Source organism: Aspergillus fijiensis, assembly GCF_003184825.1.
Source record: "Aspergillus fijiensis CBS 313.89 unplaced genomic scaffold BO72scaffold_6, whole genome shotgun sequence".
Lineage (NCBI taxonomy): Eukaryota > Fungi > Ascomycota > Eurotiomycetes > Eurotiales > Aspergillaceae > Aspergillus > Aspergillus fijiensis.
The window spans coordinates 446,725-468,388 of record NW_024468982.1 but is presented as its reverse complement, the minus strand read 5'-3'; the positions used below and the strand labels follow the sequence as shown (position 1 = coordinate 468,388).

Here is a 21,664-nt window from a genome sequence, read left to right as displayed (position 1 = left end):
TCAGGGGGCTTAAAGCTTCACTGTATATACAGTGAGGCTTGAAGACCCGTGCCACAAGACTCACTCTTTCATCAGTCGGCCAGCATCGCGGCGTTGTCTCTCTTGATACATCAGAATGCAAAAGCATTGACAGGCAAGGATGCGTAGCGGGCCCTGCTACAACCTGAAGAATCATATAACCAATTTGAAAAGCTATTATGTACTCATTCGTACTGTAACCGACCGTGTTAGACTGTGCCTAGAAATCCTTCTTCAACTTATCCACCGGAGGCAGCACGCCTTCCTTCTCCAGCACCTCTAGCGTCTCCTCCAGTTCCTCCCACGTGTCCGCATAGCCCGTCCACCCCAGCTTCCGCGCCTTGCTCATCGTCCCCACACAACTCCAATCCCTTCCCAGCACGAACGTCAAAAAGTCCCAGGTCGCCTTCTCCCACGCCTTCTGGTCGAGGCCATACGTGTCCCGCAGCCTACCCCACGCCGCATTGACATCCTCCCGTCGCGCCCACTTCTCCGGATCGACCTGCAGGAACAAGGTGGGCGGACCCTCCGCCCGGACCCCGATCGCCTGCTCATGCTCCGTCAGCGGGTGCAGATTCTCCATCCGCACCGTAGTCGCCTCATAATCCCCGAACCCCGCGGAATCGGGCCCGCCACCGCCGGGAAACATGGGGTTGGGGAGTGTGCAGCCGAACCGCCGGGCCAGCCGCGGCCAGAGGTTCTGGAAGCTCTCGGTGTCGCCATTCATCACGTTGAAGATGTTGTTGCCCGCGTCGGGGGCCGTCGCCGCCCAGAGACAGAATTTGGCGTGCAGGTTCGCCGAGGTCCAGGTGTTGAAGGCGAAGTAGTTCGCCCGGCAGCCCGGATAGGGCAGCAGGGAGCCCGGGAGCACCTTGCTGACGGCGCAGTACAGCCCCAGCGCGGTCGCCTCGTTCATGAAGTTGCCCCGCGCGTACCCTAGGACGTCCTCCGGGAGGGTCACCACCCACTCCCAGCCGCCCTGGGCGGCCGCCTCGGTGAGGATGCGCTCCTGTTCATAGTAGAAGATCGGGGGCCAGGAAGTGCCGCTGCTGCTCTCAAGCAACGGGTCATCCTCCTGCAGCGGCTGCTTACAGTGGCCCAGGTGCACGCCGTAGTGCTTGAAGCCGCAGGTCAGGATGAAGCGCTTTAGGTGCTTGATCGCGCCGGTGAGCTCGAGCGCTCGGAGGAAATTGCGCAGCATGGTCGCGTTGATGCGCGTGAGGTCGGTGGGGTCGTCGCGCGCCAGGTAGGCGCAGAAGAAGACGTAGTCGGCGCGCACCCCCTGCAAGTCCTTGGCCATATCCTCGGCCGAGCTCTGCAGGTCCAGCGTTGCGTGCTGCACCTTCGGGCTGGCATACCCCGGGTTGCTGCGTGAGAGGGAGTAGATCTTGTCGTATTGGTCGTCTTTGCAGAGGTGGTGCACGATGGCGCTGCCGGTGATTCCTGGGGTTGATGGTTAGTTAGGGTTAGGTGGCCGGGCGGAGACACGGGGTGCATACCGGTGGCTCCGGTGACGATTGCTGAGGGCATTTTTACATGGGGGAATTTTGATTAAGTCTGCAAGATTTCAGGTGCTAGTTGTGATGAATTGTACTGCAAGAGGACCTTTTGTGCTACTATGGTTGCCAGTGGTCTAAATACGAGTAATTGTGAAGGATCTGGTAGTATGACGTAGGAAGACTCTCATCGCCCACAAGGTTCAGGGTTGGCTTCCCCGCAGGGAGGGATATCACCGTTGGCGGAATTAGCCCATGCCATCCGCCACATGCGTCGGGATTAGAGTGACACTTGATGGGTTCAGGGCATTCGGAGCAGAGAAAAGTCAATTGCCAACAGGCACCTCCAAGCCATGGAACATGCTCATGTCAGCGCCAAGAACACTTGATGATGTACAGTAGTTACTGTGCTGGACTTGTGGATCCCGGGGTTTGCTGCGCCCTTCACGCCCTATGCCCATACCCTCTTCCCCGAATCAGAGCTTTCCCACCTTAGAACCGCGCAACCCCTGAACTGTGAGTATTACTAAGGCCGCCGAAAATAGGGTGGACCCAGGAAATCATTTTCCACGCCTCGCAGCTTAGAAATCATTTTGAAAGACAATGCTGGGCCGAACGTTCGAGCATGGCTATACTACTCGATAGCCCTCCCGGGGGGACTATAAAAGTTGGATCCTACAGCCCGGCCAGATGACGCATTGGATTCGCATTCTATTACCCATCACAAGCAATCTACCATCAACATCAACGACAACATCGACACAATGACGAACTGGCCCGATGTTCCTGTCCAGGCCGCCCCGGGCGTCTCCTTCTACACGCCAGCGCAGACTCCCCCCGCGGGCACGGCGCGCAACCCTCAAAGCAGTGGGAAGCCCATCCCGAAACTCTTTCAGCCCTTGACCATCCGCGGTCAAACCTTCCAGAACCGACTAGGAGTGAGTATCTTTTCTCGGTCGCAGATCTCTGAACATCTCATGCGGACAGCAAGCTAAGCCTCCCGCAGCTGGCACCCATGTGCCAATACAGCGCCGACGACGGCCACATGACCCCGTGGCACACGACGCACTACGGAGGGATCGCGCAGCGCGGCCCGGGAATGATGATCATCGAGGCCACGGGGGTCGTGCCGGAGGGCCGCATCACGCCCGGCTGCGTCGGCCTGTGGAAGGACTCGCAGATCGAGCCGATCCGGCAGGTGATCGAGTTCGCGCACAGCCAGGGCCAGAAGATCGGCATCCAGCTGGCGCACGCCGGCCGCAAGGCCTCCACGCTGCCCCCCTGGCTGGGCGGCGGGGTGGCCACCAACGCCGTCGGCGGCTGGACAGACAACGTCAAGGCCCCCAGCGCGATTCCCTTCTCGGCTGACGGGATCGTGCCCCAGGCGATGACTTTGGCCGAGATCGAGGAGCTCAAACTGGCCTGGGTGGCGGCCACCCGGCGCGCCCTGGCCGCCGGCGCCGACTTCATCGAGATCCACGCCGCCCACGGCTACCTGCTCTCGAGCTTCCTCAGCCCCGCCTCGAACCAGCGCAGCGATCGCTATGGTGGCAGCTGGGAGAATCGCGTCCGTCTACCGCTGGAGATCGCGCAGCTCACGCGCGAGACGGTGGGTGCCGATGTCCCGGTCTTCCTGCGGGTGTCGGCGACCGATTGGGATGAGAGCGAGGCCGGGTGGAAGGGGGACGATACCGTCCGCTTCGCGGAGGCGCTGGCAGCGCAAGGCGCCGTGGATTTGATCGACATCAGCAGCGGGGGCATTTCGAGCGCCCAGAAGATCAAGGGGGGCCCCGGGTTCCAGGTCCCCTTCGCCGCGGCGGTTAAGAAGGCGGTTGGCGATCGGCTGCTCGTCGCGGCGGTCGGGATGATCAACAACGGGGTTCTGGCCGAGAAGATCCTGAACGAGGATAATTTGGACGTTATCCTGGTCGGACGAGCGTTCCAGCGCGACACCGGGCTGGCGTGGCACTTTGCCAAGGACTTGGACGTGGAGATCGCCATGGCCGCGCAGATCCGCTGGGGGTTCACCAGTTTCCGCAATGCGTCGGAGTACATCCAGCCTAACTCGATGAAGGCGTCCGTTTTCGATTAAGCTTGTATGTAGGTAGTGCATGGGTTCATAATGCTTGGAGTGTGTGTATTAAAGACCGTGATAGACTAGAGGTTGTGATTTTGGTTTGAATCCATGTTTGATCCTGACTATTGAGCACGTAGTCTGTAACTTTCACTCGGGGGTTTGACCTGCAGGCGCAATTCCTTGTCATATACTCGGCTTGAACGAATCAGTTTCCCTTCTCCTTTCTTTTCTCTTTTGTCCTTATTTCTCCGAACTTATTTTCCTTTTTCTTCTGCTTCTTCTTTTTGTTTTCCCTCACCAAAAATCTTGATTGATTGTCATGCCGCGACAAGACCCGAGATAGGGCTTGGTTTGTGATTTCTCACCACGTGTCTGCACCTTTACTCCTCTGCTGCATTCTCCCGATTCCAGCATGCCACTGATCAGGGCTCCTATCGCTGGAACTGACAAGCTAGCTCATGTTTGCTTCTCTAATCCAATTTTCAAAAGACACACACACCCCGATCCTACCGCCGCAGATAGAAATGGAAATCCCCGCCCTCAACCGCCTTCCCCTCCATAATCCCGGCCACCAGATTCTCGTCCACGTACCGGAAGTGATCAAACACAGGGCGGTCGTCGTAGATCATCACCGTCGACAGAATCCCGCGATACACCATCTCTCGCAACTATTTAAGCATCAAGACTCGAGTATCAGCATGGGACAATCTACTACAAATCTAAAGGGAAGCAGAAACATACAGTCGCACGCCCCCATTGCCCCCAGCTGGCTCGCTGGCCGTCCCGGGAGACAATCACGGGGTCGACGTCATCCACCGAATAAAACTCCTTGCCCACCCACTGGATCTCCTCCATCTTGGGCCCCGTGGGGTGGCCGGTGTTGAGAAACTCTCCGCTCCAGCTGCCGAGGAGTTGCGAGGGTTTGATGGGTGGGAATTGGTCGAAAAGATCGCTGGCTGTTTGCGGGGAGATTTTGCCCTTGGTTCGCGTGAGGGCGAGGTACCTTTCGGACGCGCTGGGGAAGCATTGTGATTGTGTCAGTGTCAGTGTTGGATTCCGGGGGGTATATGGACGCAGTGGCGGGGCAAAAGGAAGGGGGTGTTTCTTACGAGGACATGCTGTGGGTGAGTGTTTGTTACTGTGGCTTGCTTGATGGATAGTGGGTTACGGTGCCGTCTGGGTGTAGGATTTGGGCACTATATATACCGCCTGTGTGAATTACAGGATACCAAGACAAGTGTGATTTCAAAGCTTTGGGGATTTTCTTTTGGGAAAGGCTGATGATGATAAAACTCGGGCTTCGATGACGACCTGTATGTACACGGAGCTCTTTTAGGAAATGCCTGGCAAAGCCCGGCCTGTTCACGCCCTACGGTGCGCCTTACGAGGAATGGAAGCTAGTAGCCAAACTCTGTAAACAATTTTTACTGGAAACTTGTAAAGTATATCAAGACTTAGAATAATGCGAAAGCTTCAGTAAAAAACTTATACATAAGCTATCTTAGATAAGATATCAAAACAGCAAGAATTCACTTTGAAACAGGTTTCTTACAACTTATTAACTCTAAGATTTTGCTAGAAGCATTTTTCTACTGGCAATTGGGCAATCAAACAGTAATGTAAAAGCCCTGATTAACCGTTTGACATTCAACTTCAACTACCCATGGCTTTTACTATAATACTGCTCCGTAGAGAGGGATGCACTGTGAATATCGGAACTAGCACCAAATCCTTCCACCGCCTCTCTTCGCGCAAGGTAGGAAGTACGTGGTGGATCAATTCCCGGAATTAAAGTCAGTCCTAGATAGGAAAAGCCCGTGGGGTAATTCCGATACGGGATTGGCTGTGAAACCCCTATTATTGGCTCTTCTTATTCTTCGTAACTACTCGGTAGCTGAGAAGTGGTGAAAACCGATGTCTGTGGGCACCGGGTACTAAGTAAGAGTATACAGTCAGAAGAGTATACAGTCAGGATTTTCAGGATCAAAAACGCCGAGGATTTGAAATGTTTTTGAGGACTGCCCAGTATCCAACCGCAGTTTACGGAGTAGTCAATTGACTTACTGTATCCCCTAACTTGAATAAAAAAGCCCAAGCTAGTGATTGTAAGCCTCGGATATGCACTTTTTCCAGTCTCCAGTTGGCTTCGCGGCATACAGTACTTGCTGTACTCCCGAGCTACGCGTCGGCATTGAGGTCTCCAACCAGGCCACGGGATCATTTCAATTTTATGGTACGAGACTCTGCGTAGGTCAGTGTGGTCTGGCGTAGATGGTGGTCTTGGGACATCCGCAACCCTCCCCCAACGTGCTTCGAATGATTCACGTATCACTCACAGGCCCTTCGTCGCACTTTTGCTTCATTCAAAGGATCTATGAGCGAGTGAAGAGAGACTTTTATCTGAGCGAAGCGCTCCGGCGGAGCTCGACTGTCCTCGAGGCCTTGAAGAAATGGGGCCTGGAGAGGTTCGTGTTTTCGCGGGGAACCACCAACGAATATGCCATCTCCTCGTCGCAGACTGATGCTTATTTCCCTCGAGAGACGGGGACGTTGTTTTTCGAAGCCTATCTCCGCATTATGCATCCTCAAATGCCCCTAATAGCCTACTCGGAGATCATGGACACCTGGAACAAGCTGTGGGACGCTCCTCAGCCAGGGAAGGTCCTGAGAGACAAGGACTTGCTATACATGGTCCTCGCGATTGGCACCCGTGTGTCAAGCCACAGCGGAAAACAGACCGTCGACTGGGCGGATCCATGGGCCGAGGACTTTTCTCACAAGGTGAACAATGTTGTCATGTACTTTCAAGAGCCGAGTTTGAAAGGCACTCACTTCATGCTTCTGAAGGTGGGTGACGCCACACTGCAATTGCTCTCTCTCCCCTTTCCCTTGGGCACTCGGGATTCACCATCCAACGCTAATTTGTGGGCGTCTCCAGGCGATGTATGCGCTTCAGATCATGAGGCCCAATGAGGCGTATCTATATTTCGGATACGCTACTCGCAATGTCCTGGCCCTGGGCATCAATCGATCGCAGGTGACGGATGGACCTAATCTGAGCATGCACCAGCTCCGAGTCACGTTCTGGACCATTGGACCGTTTTTGCCAACGAGAAGATTTCGGCCCTCTTCATTGGCCGCCCGTCCAGCCTGTGTGAAGATCAGGTCGACACCGCCTGTCCGGAGGATATCTTTCTACAGAACATCAAGCCCGAGTACCTGCGCCCCACGGTCAAGTGCGCCTAGATCCGGGCCGTGGCCAAGATGGGCTGGGTGGCCGACAACATGTCGATTGCCACGTACTCGCCGAGCTGTATGCGGGAGATCTCGGACGTGGCGAAATCCGAGACGCTCCTGTTGGAGTGCGATGCGAGATTGAAGTCGATTGCCCAGTCGCTTCCGTCATATCTCCATTTCTATGACCACGATCTGCACATCGGAGAGAGCTGGCAGGAGGTGCAGCGCATCAGCCTGGGAATGATCTACTACCTGACGTGTATGCTCATGCACCGGCCCAGCCTGATGTATGCCACCTTCTTCACCTCGACGGCTGAGGCCGAGAGCAACGCCACAGGGCCCGTCAAGATCCGGGAGTCAATCGCCGCCTCGATCAATGCCGCCCGCAGCCTGATCGACCTCGCCCACGATGTTTACTATCGCCGGTCCCCGGATATCCAGTCCGACAGGACGTTGGCCACCTTCCTCGCGTCCGCCTGCATCACACTCCTCTACGATGTCCTGGACCCGCGCACCGGCCAGGAGGACGCCCGGGCAACGTTAGCGACGGTGGAGCGCGGGATCCAGTGTCTGGATGAGATCCAGCACGTAGGGCCCCTGACCGGCAAAGTCATTAGTACCGAAATCATGAAGATGGCCAAGCAGGCACTGATTTCCATGGGCGATTCCTTTGGCACCGACTTGGATCTTTTCGACGCTTTTCTATGGTTGCTGTATGTGTTCAGCCCTGAGGGGCTTCTTTCTCTTTCTCTTTCCATCGAGTTTCTCCAGGCTGACGAGGAAAATGCTAGCACTAGCGATGTGGACAACCCATCTGCCGAGCCGGTATCGCTGGGGTCAGCCCGACTCCCGAGCCCGGCGAATCTAGGCGTCACGAACCCTAGCCTCACCAACCCCAACGTGCCTGTCCCGAGCGGGGGCGACATGGATCTTTACTATAATCCCCAAAACACGAACTACCAGTCTTACTGGGTCGCCAATGGGTTCGACACGCAGAACGTGCCCGAGAGTCTGTTGTGACGACTGCCAGCAGTCCTTCCACCGCTATATCGTAAGGGATCATCCGAGGGCGTCGGATGTTGTCAAGCCGGTCTTGTTGTGGTTTGATGATCAGCGGGTCGAGTCCAACCGACCTTCTTGGCCACAATTCTGCCCCGCAGTGTTAATGTCTGCTTTCGCCGCTTTTGTATAGACCGATGCTTTCAAAACACCATACTGGGTACCAGGGGTGTAAACAAAAGCACTGTTCACTGCAGAGCAGGCCAAGGGGCTTAGTTGTGATAGTCTCACTCCGGCCTTTACTGCAACTTTGTTGCAGTAACCTTTCGAAACTCGATTCAGAGTTCTGACCTTGATTTTCTGTATATCAAACCTTTTACTCTAGATACTATTGGCGGTCCTCGCCGTTCAGGCCTCTCACTGCTCACCGTCGACCCCGGTAGTTCTTAGCTAGTTCCTCTGATAGCCATACGTAGACTGAATTCACCCATTATCCCGGAAAGAAGCTTCAGGACAGAGGGAAAGCGAAGGTCAGCAGTAAAGACCAATTTCCGGAGGCCGTCTATACTCCATTTCCCACTGATAGCTCTGGTTCATGTGCGCGCAGGTATAGAGCTGAGCCTGGTCATAGCACACCTTCATCCAGCCGACATCCTCCCATGTGCAGCCATACAGTGGCTCACAGTCGTCATCCTCTATCTTCTCGTCGGATTCATCTATGCTCGCCCGCGCCTCGAGGTGTCTGCGATGCACGAGAATCACAAACCCGGTCCTGTTACTGCCATCCAGATCCTCGCGAGGTATGGCCAAAACAGAGCGCAGGGCCTCCTCATCCACCATGATGCAGAGTCCGTACCGTGCTATACACCTGTGCCCGACATCCGTAGGCAAGATCCCTTGCTCGGATTCACATGCCGCAGGCGCCCATTCATTGAAATGCTCCCGTATCGCATCCGGAGTTGCCCCGTCAAAACGCGTCGGATCGTCCATGACGGTCGGTCTGAAGGAGTCAAGGATATCCAGACCATCGTAATACTCCTCAAGTGGACTCCTTACTTGATAGAGAAGACGAGACATGAATTCCTCCCAATCGGCGTCGCTCTTGTAAGTGCATCGGTAGATGACTAAGCCCCAGGTCCTGCAGCCCCGTTTGAGCATGTGCTTCTCGATCACATCGGCTGGGTTGGAGTTGAAAGGCATCCATGGAGTACGTATTGAGTCGTGATGGCTGATTCTAGCAGGTGACGATGACAGGAATCTGTTGGGAATTTGTAGAGTTGTCTTTTTCAGATGAAGTTGTGGTGTGGTGCTGTGAAGTAAATGGCGGCGCCCATTCTGAGGAGAAACGGATGGAAGAATTATTGACAAGGTGTTTTTGGAGACGTAGGGTGTTCGATACAGTTGCCGTGGGAGAAGGTTTCTGGCACCTAGGGTGAAGGGGCTCATGTTGAGAACCAGGCCACGAGATTAGTGGCTGAGGCTGACAGGAACATGGGATGGAGTCGGGGGGGGTTACTGGAGTACTTATACCTCGGTAGACTGAACAGCGTTGGTCACGTGATCATGAAACTATTGATAAGCTTCATTCAAGTACGATTTAGACAGCCACTGAGGTAATGAATACAACGGTTGGACCCAGTGGAACTGAACTGGTGGCATCTATTGTGTGTCGACCAGGATTCATCATATTCGATAAATTTTCTGTCGAGCAGTGCTAACTTATACCGCGCTTGCTGACCAGCTCGCTTACTTGCCACGTGACTGTTGCCTCATGCCTTCTTCGTAGGGTATTCTGACAGGAATCAGGATCCACTGGAGCAAACAATCGAGTAGATCAGTGTCTTAACACTCTTTTGGCTATTCAGGGGGGTGATCACAGGTCAAGGCTGGAGAAATAGACAAATCAAAAGGCTGGCGGCAAACTCTTGTTATAGAACTTCGACACAGGTTATACCATTCAAGAATCCCTAATTGTTCTATTCTTGGAATCGTCGAATTTGATGGTAGCATTCGGCCCAGTATCGTAAATCAGCGTGACAGTAAAACCAGCAACCGAGGGATCAGGGAAAAACACATCGTCGGGAACGTTAGAGCGAGGAATCATGATAAGCTCCTGTCCCGCCTCTGCAATGGAGTCCCGGGCCCTGCTAAAGGTAAGTTCTCTTCCCAAGGGCCCTTGGCTTGGGTCAAGGATTGAAGTAATTCTGATATGTCCTCTGTTTGAAAAAAAGCCATTGTTCATCTCGGGAGAACCACAGCTCCAAATCCGTGTCCACATCAACCAATCCGAGCTCGTTCCCCTTGCGCTCACCCATCTTCTCCCAGAGATGGGTGCACCATAGCTGAATTGATTCCCCAGATACGATGGCAACCATTGTACCAGTTGGAGAAAACGCTGTCTTGTATCCCTCAACCTTCTTGACGGCCTTACCTGTGTTGACATTCCAAATGAGATTATCGAAGGCATCTTCCAGTTTCGCAGTTATCAGCTTTCCATCTGGGGAGAAGACCAAGTCCCATGATTTCCCTTCACAATCAATAGTCCGTAAGAGCTGACCAGTCGAGAGATCCCAAATTCCAATGCTCCAGGTCTCGCCCCTCATTGGAACAGCCACCAAGCCTGCTTCGAGCGAATGCTGTGACCAGCACAAATGAATCTCATAGCCATCAGGCACTGACAAGGTATGGAGGTTTGTCGAGCTCCATGAATTGACATCCCAGACACTCACTGAGCCAGATCTTGTTATTGTTAGAAACCTCGTCCCGTCGCTTGAGAAACCATTGTTCCAGATGTAAAAATCGCCCTGGAGCGAAAAGGTGTGAGCAATCCCGTTTGCATTTATATGCGAAGCCCACATCATTTTATTCTTTGTATGAATGGCAAGACTGCCATCGGGCGATATAAAATGTCTCCCGGCAATGTTATACTCCAAGCCACTCGCATGCTTCGATGAGATGCGTGAAAGAAAGTCCCAAATTTCGAATGATTTGGTCCCACCAGGGACTGCAATCAGGGTGCCATCTGGTGAAAATCGCCGCAGTTGTCCCAAAATATTCACCCAGCAAGTTTCCTATCCTGGCATTGCATATGCAACTAGAACCCCCATCAGTGAAGATAATCACGTAACCGGAGGATGGTGGAAACCATGCGACACGAAGAGCGGCCGAGTCACCGAAATTGACAAAATCTAGGCTTACACGTGGAGCGGTACCTGGTGAATCCCAAACATGGATTTCGCCATGCTCTGAATATGTAAGCAGGGAATCGTCATAAGGCAAGAACGACGCAATTCTCGGGCGGTCAATATTCCTGCCAGATTCCATAATCTCTGCCACTGGATCCCAGATTTTTACAAGTCCATCCCGTGTTACAAACCTAACTCTTCCTTCGAGATCGAATGACGCAGATTGACTGACGGGTTTTGGAAATGAATGTAAGTGTACCCATTCGACTGCATTCCAGAGCTGGAGTCCATGGTGAAGGCCTGTTCCAGAATGCCCCAGGCACAACAGAAGCAATGTCCCATCCGGCGAGAATTCAAACGTCTCTATGCTTCCGCGCAAGGCATGTGTGATCGTATGCAACCTCTTACCCGTATGTGGATCCCAGATCTGAGCCCTTCCTCCAGCAGAGACACCGACGAGCTTTTTACCGTCCGGTGAGAATCGCACTTCCACATCTCTATGTCCGTAATATTGAGTCTCATCTTCACAATCAGATTGCCACAAGCCTAGACTTCTTGGGGTTCCTGCCTCCAAGTGCCACACCTCGATAGCTTCAAATTCCCCCGAATACGCAAATAATTTGCTATCTGGCGAAAAGTCCATACTCCAGACATCCCGCTTATTGAGCCTGAATGTCTGCACACGTGTCCAAGTCTCCGTATCCCATAGCTCGATGGCATCCCCTCCCCATCTGCTTGCCGTGGTGGCAAGAAGCATCTGGCCCAGGGAGAAGAGAGGATCAATTTCATCCGCTCTCTCTTTGCCTGGCTTGAGAACCTGTAGCAAGGGGCTCCAGTTTTCCGACGTCAATGGACGTGTAACTATCCAATGGGGGATTTCATGCTCAAAGTATCTGCGTACCACGCTACTTCTTGGGGCAAAGAGGAGAGAAGATGCGTAGAGCTGCAAGGGTGCTTCTCCGATAATTGATTTGGAATTGACCAGAAGCCGCCAGGCATCGTTGATAAACAGGCTGAGTTCGGAGCATTGCTTCGGCTTGATACAAATCAGCATCTTGACAACAGACTAAAAACCTTTTCGCTTACATGAAGTGCTGTGTATGTAAGAAGCCCCTTGGGAGCTAAGATAGCGGAAGATGTCTTTTTCATAACCGCCATTGCCTCATTCCAATGAGTAAAATGCTTCCGAAAAAAGCCGTGGAGCTTTCCACCATCAGAGAGCACAGCATTACTATTCTGAAAATGGTATGCCCAGTATGAACAAGCATACTTGGTATGCTTTGGAAGGTACTGCTTAATATGACTGGGTTCAACGTCTTCCAAACGAGTGTTGACCCTTCCAAGACGGCAGACGTCCTTTTCCAGGGTTTGGGACATCACCTCTAGGCAGCGCTCGAAAACCTCTCTGTGAAGTTCCTTCTCATCAATCCAGAAATCTCTCGCTCTTTCCTTGCTCACGAGAAAAGCTCGAAATGAAAGGTGGAGCAGCTCAATTGAGCCATCATCGTCGGAGCAGGTCATAACCGACAGCATGCGCTGCAGCATCTGTTGGATGTCATATTCCATTTCTTCCGGCTGATATGATATGAGCCCGGCGAGACCTTGGATACTGAGAGATTCTGACAGAATGATGATTGTGCCGATAATCCGCTGAAACTGAGAGGCTCTCTTTCGTTGTTCTGCCTTTGTCGCATCTCTCCAGATTTCAACTTTCAAGATGTCGATATAAAATGCATCAAGTGTCCCCTGAGGAGATCTATGATCTATCTCATCGCCTCCACCACCAAGAACGATTTCCAGCCGATCACCCAGATCTGTTCCCCGTTGCGCAATTAATCGACATGCCGTGGCTGCGAAGATGAACAGGCCATTTGATTGGAAGACGAGTTTCTGAATAGTCTCTTTGCTTGACCGTCTCTCGTCCCATTTGAAATTCATTTTCTTTGTTTTAGAATGTTGGCGTCGTTGGTCGTATATACCTTTCAGCCTGTGATCAAAGAAGAGAGTGATATCGTCTTCACGCGAGTCGTCGGCGGTTCGGATGGGGATCTTTAGCAGTGTCTCGTCTTGGTGGTCATGCGGTGACATTTGACCGAATCGAAAGTTGATCTCCTCTGTCGGACGACTGGTGAGAAATATCCGGACTTGCACGTGCGAGCCTTGCAACTCTTGGACTTGTTTCAATAGCTCGAGAATGGTCTGGATATCAGTGTTGTCGATGTCCTGTCCCGGTTTGTCGGGGGTGTCTGGTGTCTCTGGCAGGCACTCATCCAATGCATCGATGACAAGGAGAAATGTCACATTTGGCAGGATTCTCTTTCCGAATTTCTTGAGCGGGCTCAGGATCAGCGTATTCCACTGGGTTCCCAACCGATCGGAAGCGATGTTAGGGTTCGCTTCGATGGCATCACACACAAGCGTGGCAAGGTCCGGTAAGGACTGTACGAGCTGCCAAGCAAGTGTTGATAAGAAGCAGTCGGCATAGTTACGCCCTTGCTTGGTTCGATGAAAGAAGAAAGTAGCCCCCAGACAGATACTGCTGGGTAGCTCTCTTTGGTCAACTAGCCGTTTCCTTCGGTCACAGCTCGATGCAACCGTTCGAGCAATGGTTGACTTTCCTGTGCCCGCCATTCCATGAAGCCAGAAAATCACGGGCCCATCAGGCTTATCAAGCCACGACTGGATTTCTGAAAGAATAGATGCCTGTGTGTCTTTTAAACATTCTGTATCCTTCAGTCGCCGTGAGGTGTGAAGTGCTGTACCAAGAACCTGAAGTCGTTCGAGTAACCCAGAATTCTTCTGTCTCTTGATGGAGTGTTAGTTGTCGACACACAAACCACATCTCGCGAGACTCTCACCTCGAGTTTCTTTTCCACTCTCTCTAGTGTGGCTTGGACTCGTTCGAAGTCGTGCTCCAATGTTCTTATAATAGTGTTGGAATGTACGTTCAGGTAGTCGTCGACCATCTTATCCATCGATTTGATGTTTTCATCATATCCTTCTAGTTATCAGCGACGAAGACATCTCTCAAGTAGCGGCCCATCCGTGACGACTCGTGATATTGTTTCAAGAATCTGGCGTGGTATCTCAACACTTCGGCATAAACCGAGACAATCTGCCGTTTCAACCAGTGCTTGTCACTTTCCCTGATGTGTTAGTCTAGAAAATATCCGTATGGAAAGCCCCGAGACAGCAAACATACCTGGCAGGCACATCATTTGAACCTTTCCAAATCTGACTCTGGATCGGTCTATATCGGACCAAGAGAGCTGAGATAAACTCGAATCCAGCGGTCGCATCGTCTTCTTGCGTGATGGGGTTGAGCATCAGCTAAATCACAGAAGTTAGTACCCTCGCAGATGCCATGAGATGCTCCACTGACTGGCAAGACCAAGAGAACTCCTGCCCACACCACCGATGCATGAGGCTCAGTAGAAATGATCGCGGAGATTAAATCTTTCGAAGCCAGAATTCCCTGCACCACACGACGCATCCCATCCCTGACGTAGACTGTTTTATCCTTGAACTCGACCGTAAGCTGCTTCGCCTCCAGCTTATCCAGCTCTTGTCGGATGATCGCTTCCATCCGCTGCTGTCGCCCAGTATCCGCATCAGTGGTTCCCTTCTGTCCACTCTTTTCGCTCTGCTTCAGAATCTCGGTTTCGTAGCGTTTGAGCAGGTCGCGATCTTCGTCACCGAGCTTCTCGTACGCGGCGCTCCAAAGAGCCGTCCATTTGTACTGCGCAGCAGCGTCGGGCTTGTCTTGGGGATCATCTCCGGGTTTTGCTTCATTTTCAGGCGTAACATCGCGCTCATATCCGAGCTCATCTTCGAACCCATTTTCGAGCTCACCTTGCTGGCTCTGCGTGTGAAATGAATCTTGGGAGCCCTCCGTCTGGGCGTCAGTATCTGTTGCGTCGGATGATCGGATGATTCCTTCGACTCTCGATTCGGGTGCCGGTGAAGAAGTGGCTGACTCTACTTGTATGGGATGTTTAGGCTTGCTGGCAGAGACTGTCTGGTGGCTATCGCTGGGTTTCTCTTTCTTGGAAAGCCCTTTCAGCCACCCTGGGCGATGGACCTTGTGTCTAGGCATTGTGCTGAAAGATTTTGCATGGCACTCGTGAGACTCGAGAGGGGTGCCTCAGCATGACTTGATGATTAAAAAATGGCATGGGTCCATGCAAGTTGACGTGTGTAAAGGCATTTCATTTGTTTGTCTCATTAGCCGCCGTGACCAAGACCAAGTGGGGAATTGTGCGGTGCTCAAGTCAAGAAAGTTCCGTTTGATATGATCAAAGATTCCTCCTACAATAATGGAGATTGTAGGTGAATCACTGATGAATAGAGTCGATGTTACATGTTCTCCAGCAATCAACCTTAAATTTTCAGTAGCCAGATCTTGCTTTTATTCACTGCTTCATCGAAAGCATTTCCTTCACTGACTAGAATTGATACCCAATTTAGCGAGCCGGGGTAGCTTATCCACATGCAAATCTCCTCCATCATTGGCCGAGAGACAGGGCCGTAAAATAATTCTTGTCATTGTGACTCGTGGTGCATACGGTGGAGAAATCTGAATTGCCCATAATAGTCCGCCGTTGCTCACGTCCCATCGTGCCGAGCTGCGAGCCCAATGAAGTATTGATGTACCCCATGAAGCGCTGATATGATGTATCCTCTAGCCGAGGGATTCTAACTGCTGGACTTGAGACCAGGGTTAGCTGCTCACTCTGCGAGGGCCTGACCTGATCCTTCCCTGTGTTAGTGGACTAATGATTATTCGTTCCATAAGAAAGGTCCCAGACTTTATGGCTTGTTCAACATATGCAATGTATCATTGCAAGGACTACAGGGTATATAGAATGGCCTACAGGAGGATGTGGTTGGTGTGCAAGGTATGCAACTAGCTTAAGCTCACGATTATGGTAAGTGCGGCAACTTGTAGGGCAACATATTTTTACAGACAGGCCTATGGTCTATTATACCGAAAGGATAGCATTATTTACCCTGAACAAAGCTTCTTCTTCTCAGTCATGAAGATTTGATGCACTTGTTAGATCAAAAGCTTCCTTGTCAAACAGGGTCAATGCTAAAGCCCTGCTTCTGCTCGATATACTTTTTCAGCCAGGGATATCTTTCAGTAAGTCTTTTTATAAGTTCCCTGTGATATTTGAGAGATATATTTCAGTAAAAGTATATAAAGGCCAAGGAGTGAGATAGTGTGATGAAAAATCATTTTGGTAGGGCTAAAGGTTGTAATGTATTACCTTAATGTGTTGGTGCTAATTTGCCTAATTCGCGAGGCAACAGCTGCCTTTGTAAGTGTTGCAGCCGGCTCGCTGAGCTATCATAGGGTTAGTGCCTCCGCCCTGCTATATAGTATTCGTTCGCGATAATTCGCAAAGATTTGAAGGACTAATAGGGTTGTTACAATGTAAATACTCTCTAATCGGTTTCCATTTGTCTCCGATATGTGATGATATCTAGGCCGAATCCCTGCCATATCACATAGCCGATAATATGATCCAAGCACCGAGAACCGTATAACAGTAGATCTGTTAAGCAGAACAGCAATTTTCATAGCGAACAGCCCACGAGACTGCTCCAATCCAATGCCCTGCGCTGGAAGGGGTAGGGGAGGTCTGGGTAATTACTCGAAAGTAAATCAAATAGTGTTGACGCGAGACACGAATGGGACACGACGACTGATCCATACGCTCATGCTGCAAAACAGCAGAGACAGGCTGCTGCCCTCCCTCTCTCCGATACCCTTCTACACAACCTCCGATTCCCCCTCATCCGCTCTACCCTAACCAGGGTGCGCAGGATCTGTCCTATTTCTGTGGCTCAGGTTCAGCAAGTCCGCCGGAGAGAAAATCCAAAGCGACTCAAACGGTCAGATATTTCGTGCCAACAGAAAAGGGTGTGATCACACCGCCGTCCAACAGCATCATGAGAGCATGGTAAGCAATCAAAATGTATGATTCATCGGCATCAAAAATAGTGTAAAGGTCAAAGCAGCATAATATCCCACCTGCACTGTAAGACCATACAAAACATCTCCAATTTTATCCAACCCTGCACACCATACGCGACAATACGGACGGCAATATCTTCAGTCACCACTCGATCTACAGAGCAGGCGCCTCCCTCTCCTTAAAAACCAACTGCAACGGCGCCAACCCCATAACAAACCCATCGGTCCTCTCCCTCCAATACGCGTCCGGATCCGCCCCCGGCGCCAGCTCAATCTCATACCGCCTGATCAACTCCACCAGGACATGTCGCACCTGCATCAGCGCCAGACTCTTGCCGAGACAATTATAGGGACCCAGCAGGAACGGCGCGAACGCCTCGGGGTTGCGCACCAGCTCCTTCTTGGTGGTCCAGCGCTCCGGGATGAACTTCTCGGGGTGTGCGAAGTTGCGCTCGTCGCGGAAGAGCGTGTAGAAGGGGATCTTGATGTTGGTGTGGCCGGGGATGTAGCGGCCGCCGATGGTGATCCCCTCCGGCGGGGTCTGGCGCTGGAAGCCCGAGAGGGCCGGGTAGTGCAGGCGCAGGGTCTCGTTGATCACGGCGTTGAGGGTGGTCGCTTTGGTCAGGGTGTGCGAGTTGAGCTCTGGCAGGGCGGCGAGTTCCTCGCGGATCTGCTGGAGGTAGGTGGGCGAGGAGGTGGTCAGGAAGTACAAGCAGCCGATGATCGTTACGGCGACGGTGCCACTGTGGATATTACAGGGCCATAGTTAGTGATAATGATGGGGAAGGGGGTCATGCTGTTCGGGGGGGGCGGGGGGACGAACCTTCCGGCAAAAATCACCAGCGAGGCATCAGCCACCAAATCCAGCCGCGACTGCGGCGTCTCAATCCCCTGTTCCTGGAAGTCCTCCCACAGCCACGAAAACACGTCGCGTCGCCCGTGCGTCTGCATCTTCTGGCGGTTCTGCACTTGCTCCTCGGAGAACCCGATCAAGGCTTTCATGTTGGCGTTCAGGCCCGGCGTCGCCTTGATAAACGAGATCAGCCACACGACTTGGCTGACGACCCCGGTCACCAGGTTCGATGAGTCGTTGATCTCCATGATCGGGTGCTTTTTGTTGTACTTCACGCACTCATACTCTTGGCTGAAGGCGATGCGGCCGGTCAACTGCTCTATTAGTTAGCGGAAATCCCGGCAATGTTGTGGACGAGGAGCCATACGTCAAAGGTGAACAGATTGATCCAGTAGGTCATGTCCATTGGTTTGCCTTGGTTCTTCTCGACCTGCTGCACCAGCTCGTTCGTTCCCTTCTCCAGCGCAGGTAGATACTCCAGGACCGCTGTCATCGTTAGCAGAGCATATCACACCCCGCGGCAATTATGGGGAGACACACCATTCGGCCGGAACGCCAACTCCCACGGCTTGCGTCGTCGACTATGCTCCGCCTTGTCCCGGATGGCAAACAGCGAGATGAACGGATGCAGCATGCTATACCACGGGCCCTTCGTGCACTCGCTCCGCCCGGAGTGTACCGCGTGCAACGCATCCGGGTGGTTCACCGAGAGCTCGGTCGGCCCGGTGCGCACAAAGTCGCCGTACCGCTGGTGCAGGCCGCGGATCGTGTTAAAGGCGTCCGGGTTGCGCGCGTAGAGGCTCGTCACGTACCATATCGACAGGCGGGCAGGGAACGGGCCGGGGAAGCTATTCAGGCGGTGGAACAAGGCGCGGTAGACAAGGATGCTGGTGCTGGTTCCCGCGATCAGGGCAGCGGTGACTTGCCCCACGAGCCAGAGAGCTGTCCCGGGCGCCGTTGGGGGTCCGGCGAAGAAGAGGTAGTAGATAAATAGGCCGAACTGGACGAGGAAGAGGCTGGCGGGGATTTTGGCGGCGGCGACGTCCCACTCGCCCAGGCGGAAGATGGTGACATGCGCTGCTATCCCCGCCGCGAAGGCTGTCAGTAGTCGAGCGGTAGTCTCGTCGCTGGGGAGCATAAGCAAATTGCCCAGTTGGTCCATCTTTGGGGCTTTGGTTTCATGGATGGGAGTCGTTGGGAGGTTCAAGTTGGCCCAAGCGGACTGTATACCTGTATAGCTAGTCTCGATGACAGGGCAGATACGGCTGGAGGCAGGGTTTCACCCCCTTCTGGACGACGAAGGGACAGGCGGCAGATCGACATTCCGTTGTTTACACCGCAACATCTAGCCAGTACCCAAACGCAAGGGATGGACACAGACTATGAGAAAGGGTACAGGACTCGTCACGACGCAGGGAAAATTCCAATGCGCTGCACCAAGCACGGTAGATACAAACAGCAACAGATGCAAATCTCATTTTTAGGCACCGAAACAGGATCACCCCTCATGTTTCCAATTGACAACCTTCTCTATTCCTCCTTGCAGAACGTCGCCCACCGATCGGCCACAATCCTAACCTGCACATCCTCTTTATTCCTTGCACTGATGCGGTCCACCCACTGCATACTGCTGTCGTTCGTCTCGAACAAGGTCATCTCATACCGCGAGACCACATACGCGGTCACACAAAATAGCTCGAGATACGCAAGGCTGCGATAGGGTCAGTCACCTGTGCCGAAAGAGTTAGGGTGGAGGTGGGCCTCACCTGGCCGCAATGCACCGCCGCGGACCCCGGCTGAACCCAACATGCCATTTCTCGAGATCTTTGCCGTTGTCGCCGAGCCAGCGCTCCGGGACGAATTTGTGCGGCGAGGGGAAGATGGTCTCATTGTGGATGATGGAGAGGTGGCTGGAGGAGACGACAGTCTGCGCCTACCGTCAGTTGTCTGTACCACACTCGAGTCCTGTCTTAGGGTTAATACTCACCCCTCCAGGCAAAAAGACTGAGCCCACAGTAACGCCCCCCGGCGGCACCATCCGCGGCAGATTGCCCGGCACCGCCGTCGAAATTCGCATAGTCTCTTTGATAATGGCTCCCTATCGGCAATTTTCCGTTAGAGAGGGGAGCGAAAGTAGCACGAAATACGGCAGTTGAGGAGGTATACCAAGTACGGCAACGCTTGAATACGTTTCGCATCGAAGTCATATCGTATGAACTCCTCCGCCTCGTGAAGTTCCTTGCGCAGAGTCTTGAAGACCTCCGGGTTATTGAGGATATGGAATAGCGTGCAAGACAGGGTATAGGCCGTCGACTCCGTTCCCGCCGTCAGGAAATTGAACGCGTCCTCGGCTGGCTGGGCCACGGCGCTGACGGCGGTCTCGGGACCTGCCAGGAGCTCCGCGTAGTAGTCGAATAGGTTCTTGCGCTCGGATTGTAGACCCGCCTGGCGCTTGGCCTGGGCTTCGGCCTCCCAGACTTTACATTGCTGGGGCTGGTTAAAATGTGGGAGCATGGGGATGGGGTAGGATGCGTACCCGTTTGAAGTCGTTGAATTCCGGGGCAAGCTTGTCGCCCAGGCCAAAGGGAAGGACGTATGGGATCGCTTTGACCCAAGGGAAATATACCACTGCAATTCAGGTCAGTGATAGTTTTCCTCTAAGAGAGGTATCGCCTACCGAGCCACGAAAAAGCGGTGAATTTGTCCAGCGCCTCCACGAACGGATGGAATCCGTCCCCGTCGCCGATGAAGTTGGGCGTTTCGCCGAAGAGCAGCTCACAGACCATATCCGACTGTGCCATGGTTAGCACCCCAACACATTAGATGGTCAATCCTCGCGGAGGTGTACCGTAAAGGCCCGATACATCGACTGGATATTCAACGGCCGATCCTCTGCATGGTGCATTTTGAGAATCCGCGTCGCTTTCTCCAGCTCGACCTTCAACTGCGGGATCACGCTGTCCACGGCGCGGCTGGCGAAGAGCGGACGCAGATGGTTTCGGTACATCCGGTGTTGTTTCGGGTCGAGGATTGAGGCCATGGCGCCTTCGGCGCCGAGGGCTTTGTAGAAGTCCGGTTCTTTGTAGTATTTGGTAGTCATGGAGAACATCCTGGCCACGCTTTAGTCCCCGTAACATCTTGTTCGCTGCGTTGGGTGCTCACTCCTGGTAGAATGCTGGGTCTTGGACGTGGACGGCATTGGGGCCGATGCGGATGACGGGGGAGTCTGTTGTGACACTGAGCTTAGCGGCACATGAATTGTGGAAACAGTCGGCGACCTACTGTATTTCTTGTGCAGTGATGCAAATGATAAACTGTACTGGCCGTCGCGGATGACATTGTGGTAGAAGCCGTACCACTTGCTCAGAGCACCTAGTCTGGGGCCTGGAACTTTGCGAAGCGGATGGAAGAACAGTCGATTGACGACAAGCGTGAATGCATAGACGAGAATCAACGAAATTAGAGATCTCAGTACACCACCGGGGGTTGCCTGCCCTCTCTCGAACTGTATCCAGTCCATATCTCGCGGTGGTGATGATAATCTGTGATACTCGCGGGATAGGAAATGCTATCAAGTTGCGTATGCCCTTCAACGAGCGGGATGGTTGAGCATACGAGGGGCCCAGGGGGGGTATACTGAAGGAGATCACGGCCACTGGGGTGATCGCGCAGTGGGGCAGGCTGCATACCAGCTGCAGTGCGTCCTTGCTTGGGGTTGAGGTGATATCACATGCTTGGGACCTGTCCCTTGTGTTCGCGTCCTGATATTCCGTATGCTGGTGGTTCTAGTATAGGCAAGGAGTAGGCAATGGTATCACC

The 21,664-nt window shown here is 53.0% G+C and overlaps 9 protein-coding genes across 9 annotated transcripts; 2 read left to right on the top strand and 7 right to left on the bottom strand.

The window, feature by feature from the left end:
• Nucleotides 1-238: 238 nt before the first annotated feature.
• On the bottom strand, nt 239-1,559 carry BO72DRAFT_518488 (SDR family oxidoreductase; the record flags this gene model as incomplete). Its single annotated transcript, XM_040949652.1, has 2 exons — nt 1,518-1,559; nt 239-1,461 (listed from the first exon to the last, which is right to left on the bottom strand). Exons 1-2 carry the CDS (start codon nt 1,546-1,548, stop codon nt 239-241), a joined length of 1,254 nt encoding a protein of 417 aa, XP_040805202.1. The 5' UTR covers nt 1,549-1,559.
• A 668-nt stretch (nt 1,560-2,227) lies between these two features.
• BO72DRAFT_524653 (NADH:flavin oxidoreductase/NADH oxidase) lies at nt 2,228-3,606 on the top strand (the record flags this gene model as incomplete). The annotated part of the gene is made up of 2 exons (XM_040949893.1): nt 2,228-2,452; nt 2,521-3,606. The coding sequence occupies exons 1-2, from the start codon at nt 2,279-2,281 to the stop codon at nt 3,604-3,606; spliced, it is 1,260 nt and encodes a 419-aa protein (XP_040805201.1). The 5' UTR covers nt 2,228-2,278.
• Nucleotides 3,607-4,097: 491 nt separating this feature from the next.
• On the bottom strand, nt 4,098-4,708 carry BO72DRAFT_518486 (DUF4334 domain-containing protein; the record flags this gene model as incomplete). The annotated part of the gene is made up of 3 exons (XM_040949651.1): nt 4,098-4,259; nt 4,333-4,606; nt 4,701-4,708. The coding sequence occupies 3 exons, from the start codon at nt 4,706-4,708 to the stop codon at nt 4,098-4,100; spliced, it is 444 nt and encodes a 147-aa protein (XP_040805200.1).
• Nucleotides 4,709-5,709: 1,001 nt separating this feature from the next.
• On the top strand, nt 5,710-7,848 carry BO72DRAFT_483351 (fungal specific transcription factor domain-containing protein; the record flags this gene model as incomplete). Its single annotated transcript, XM_040947795.1, has 3 exons — nt 5,710-5,824; nt 5,930-6,438; nt 6,838-7,848. 3 exons carry the CDS (start codon nt 5,710-5,712, stop codon nt 7,846-7,848), a joined length of 1,635 nt encoding a protein of 544 aa, XP_040805199.1.
• Nucleotides 7,849-8,173: 325 nt separating this feature from the next.
• BO72DRAFT_444735 (uncharacterized protein) lies at nt 8,174-9,307 on the bottom strand. Its single transcript, XM_040943884.1, has one exon. It carries the CDS (start codon nt 9,025-9,027, stop codon nt 8,359-8,361), a length of 669 nt encoding a protein of 222 aa, XP_040805198.1. The 5' UTR covers nt 9,028-9,307; the 3' UTR covers nt 8,174-8,358.
• Nucleotides 9,308-9,784: 477 nt separating this feature from the next.
• BO72DRAFT_492608 (WD40 repeat domain-containing protein) lies at nt 9,785-13,643 on the bottom strand (the record flags this gene model as incomplete). The annotated part of the gene is made up of 5 exons (XM_040948304.1): nt 9,785-9,971; nt 10,081-10,294; nt 11,421-11,829; nt 11,914-12,048; nt 12,099-13,643. 5 exons carry the CDS (start codon nt 13,641-13,643, stop codon nt 9,785-9,787), a joined length of 2,490 nt encoding a protein of 829 aa, XP_040805197.1.
• A 370-nt stretch (nt 13,644-14,013) lies between these two features.
• Nucleotides 14,014-15,108, bottom strand: BO72DRAFT_518475 (uncharacterized protein; the record flags this gene model as incomplete). Its single annotated transcript, XM_040949650.1, has 3 exons — nt 14,014-14,152; nt 14,215-14,342; nt 14,395-15,108. The coding sequence occupies 3 exons, from the start codon at nt 15,106-15,108 to the stop codon at nt 14,014-14,016; spliced, it is 981 nt and encodes a 326-aa protein (XP_040805196.1).
• A 2,038-nt stretch (nt 15,109-17,146) lies between these two features.
• Nucleotides 17,147-18,983, bottom strand: BO72DRAFT_369516 (cytochrome P450; the record flags this gene model as incomplete). The annotated part of the gene is made up of 4 exons (XM_040940920.1): nt 17,147-17,735; nt 17,816-18,159; nt 18,213-18,331; nt 18,386-18,983. The coding sequence occupies 4 exons, from the start codon at nt 18,981-18,983 to the stop codon at nt 17,147-17,149; spliced, it is 1,650 nt and encodes a 549-aa protein (XP_040805195.1).
• A 318-nt stretch (nt 18,984-19,301) lies between these two features.
• On the bottom strand, nt 19,302-21,432 carry BO72DRAFT_421545 (cytochrome P450). The gene is made up of 9 exons (XM_040942767.1): nt 21,128-21,432; nt 21,008-21,071; nt 20,694-20,955; nt 20,523-20,637; nt 20,382-20,473; nt 20,012-20,332; nt 19,833-19,943; nt 19,612-19,772; nt 19,302-19,556 (listed from the first exon to the last, which is right to left on the bottom strand). Exons 1-9 carry the CDS (start codon nt 21,363-21,365, stop codon nt 19,376-19,378), a joined length of 1,545 nt encoding a protein of 514 aa, XP_040805194.1. The 5' UTR covers nt 21,366-21,432; the 3' UTR covers nt 19,302-19,375.
• Between the last annotated feature and the right edge of the window lie 232 nt (nt 21,433-21,664).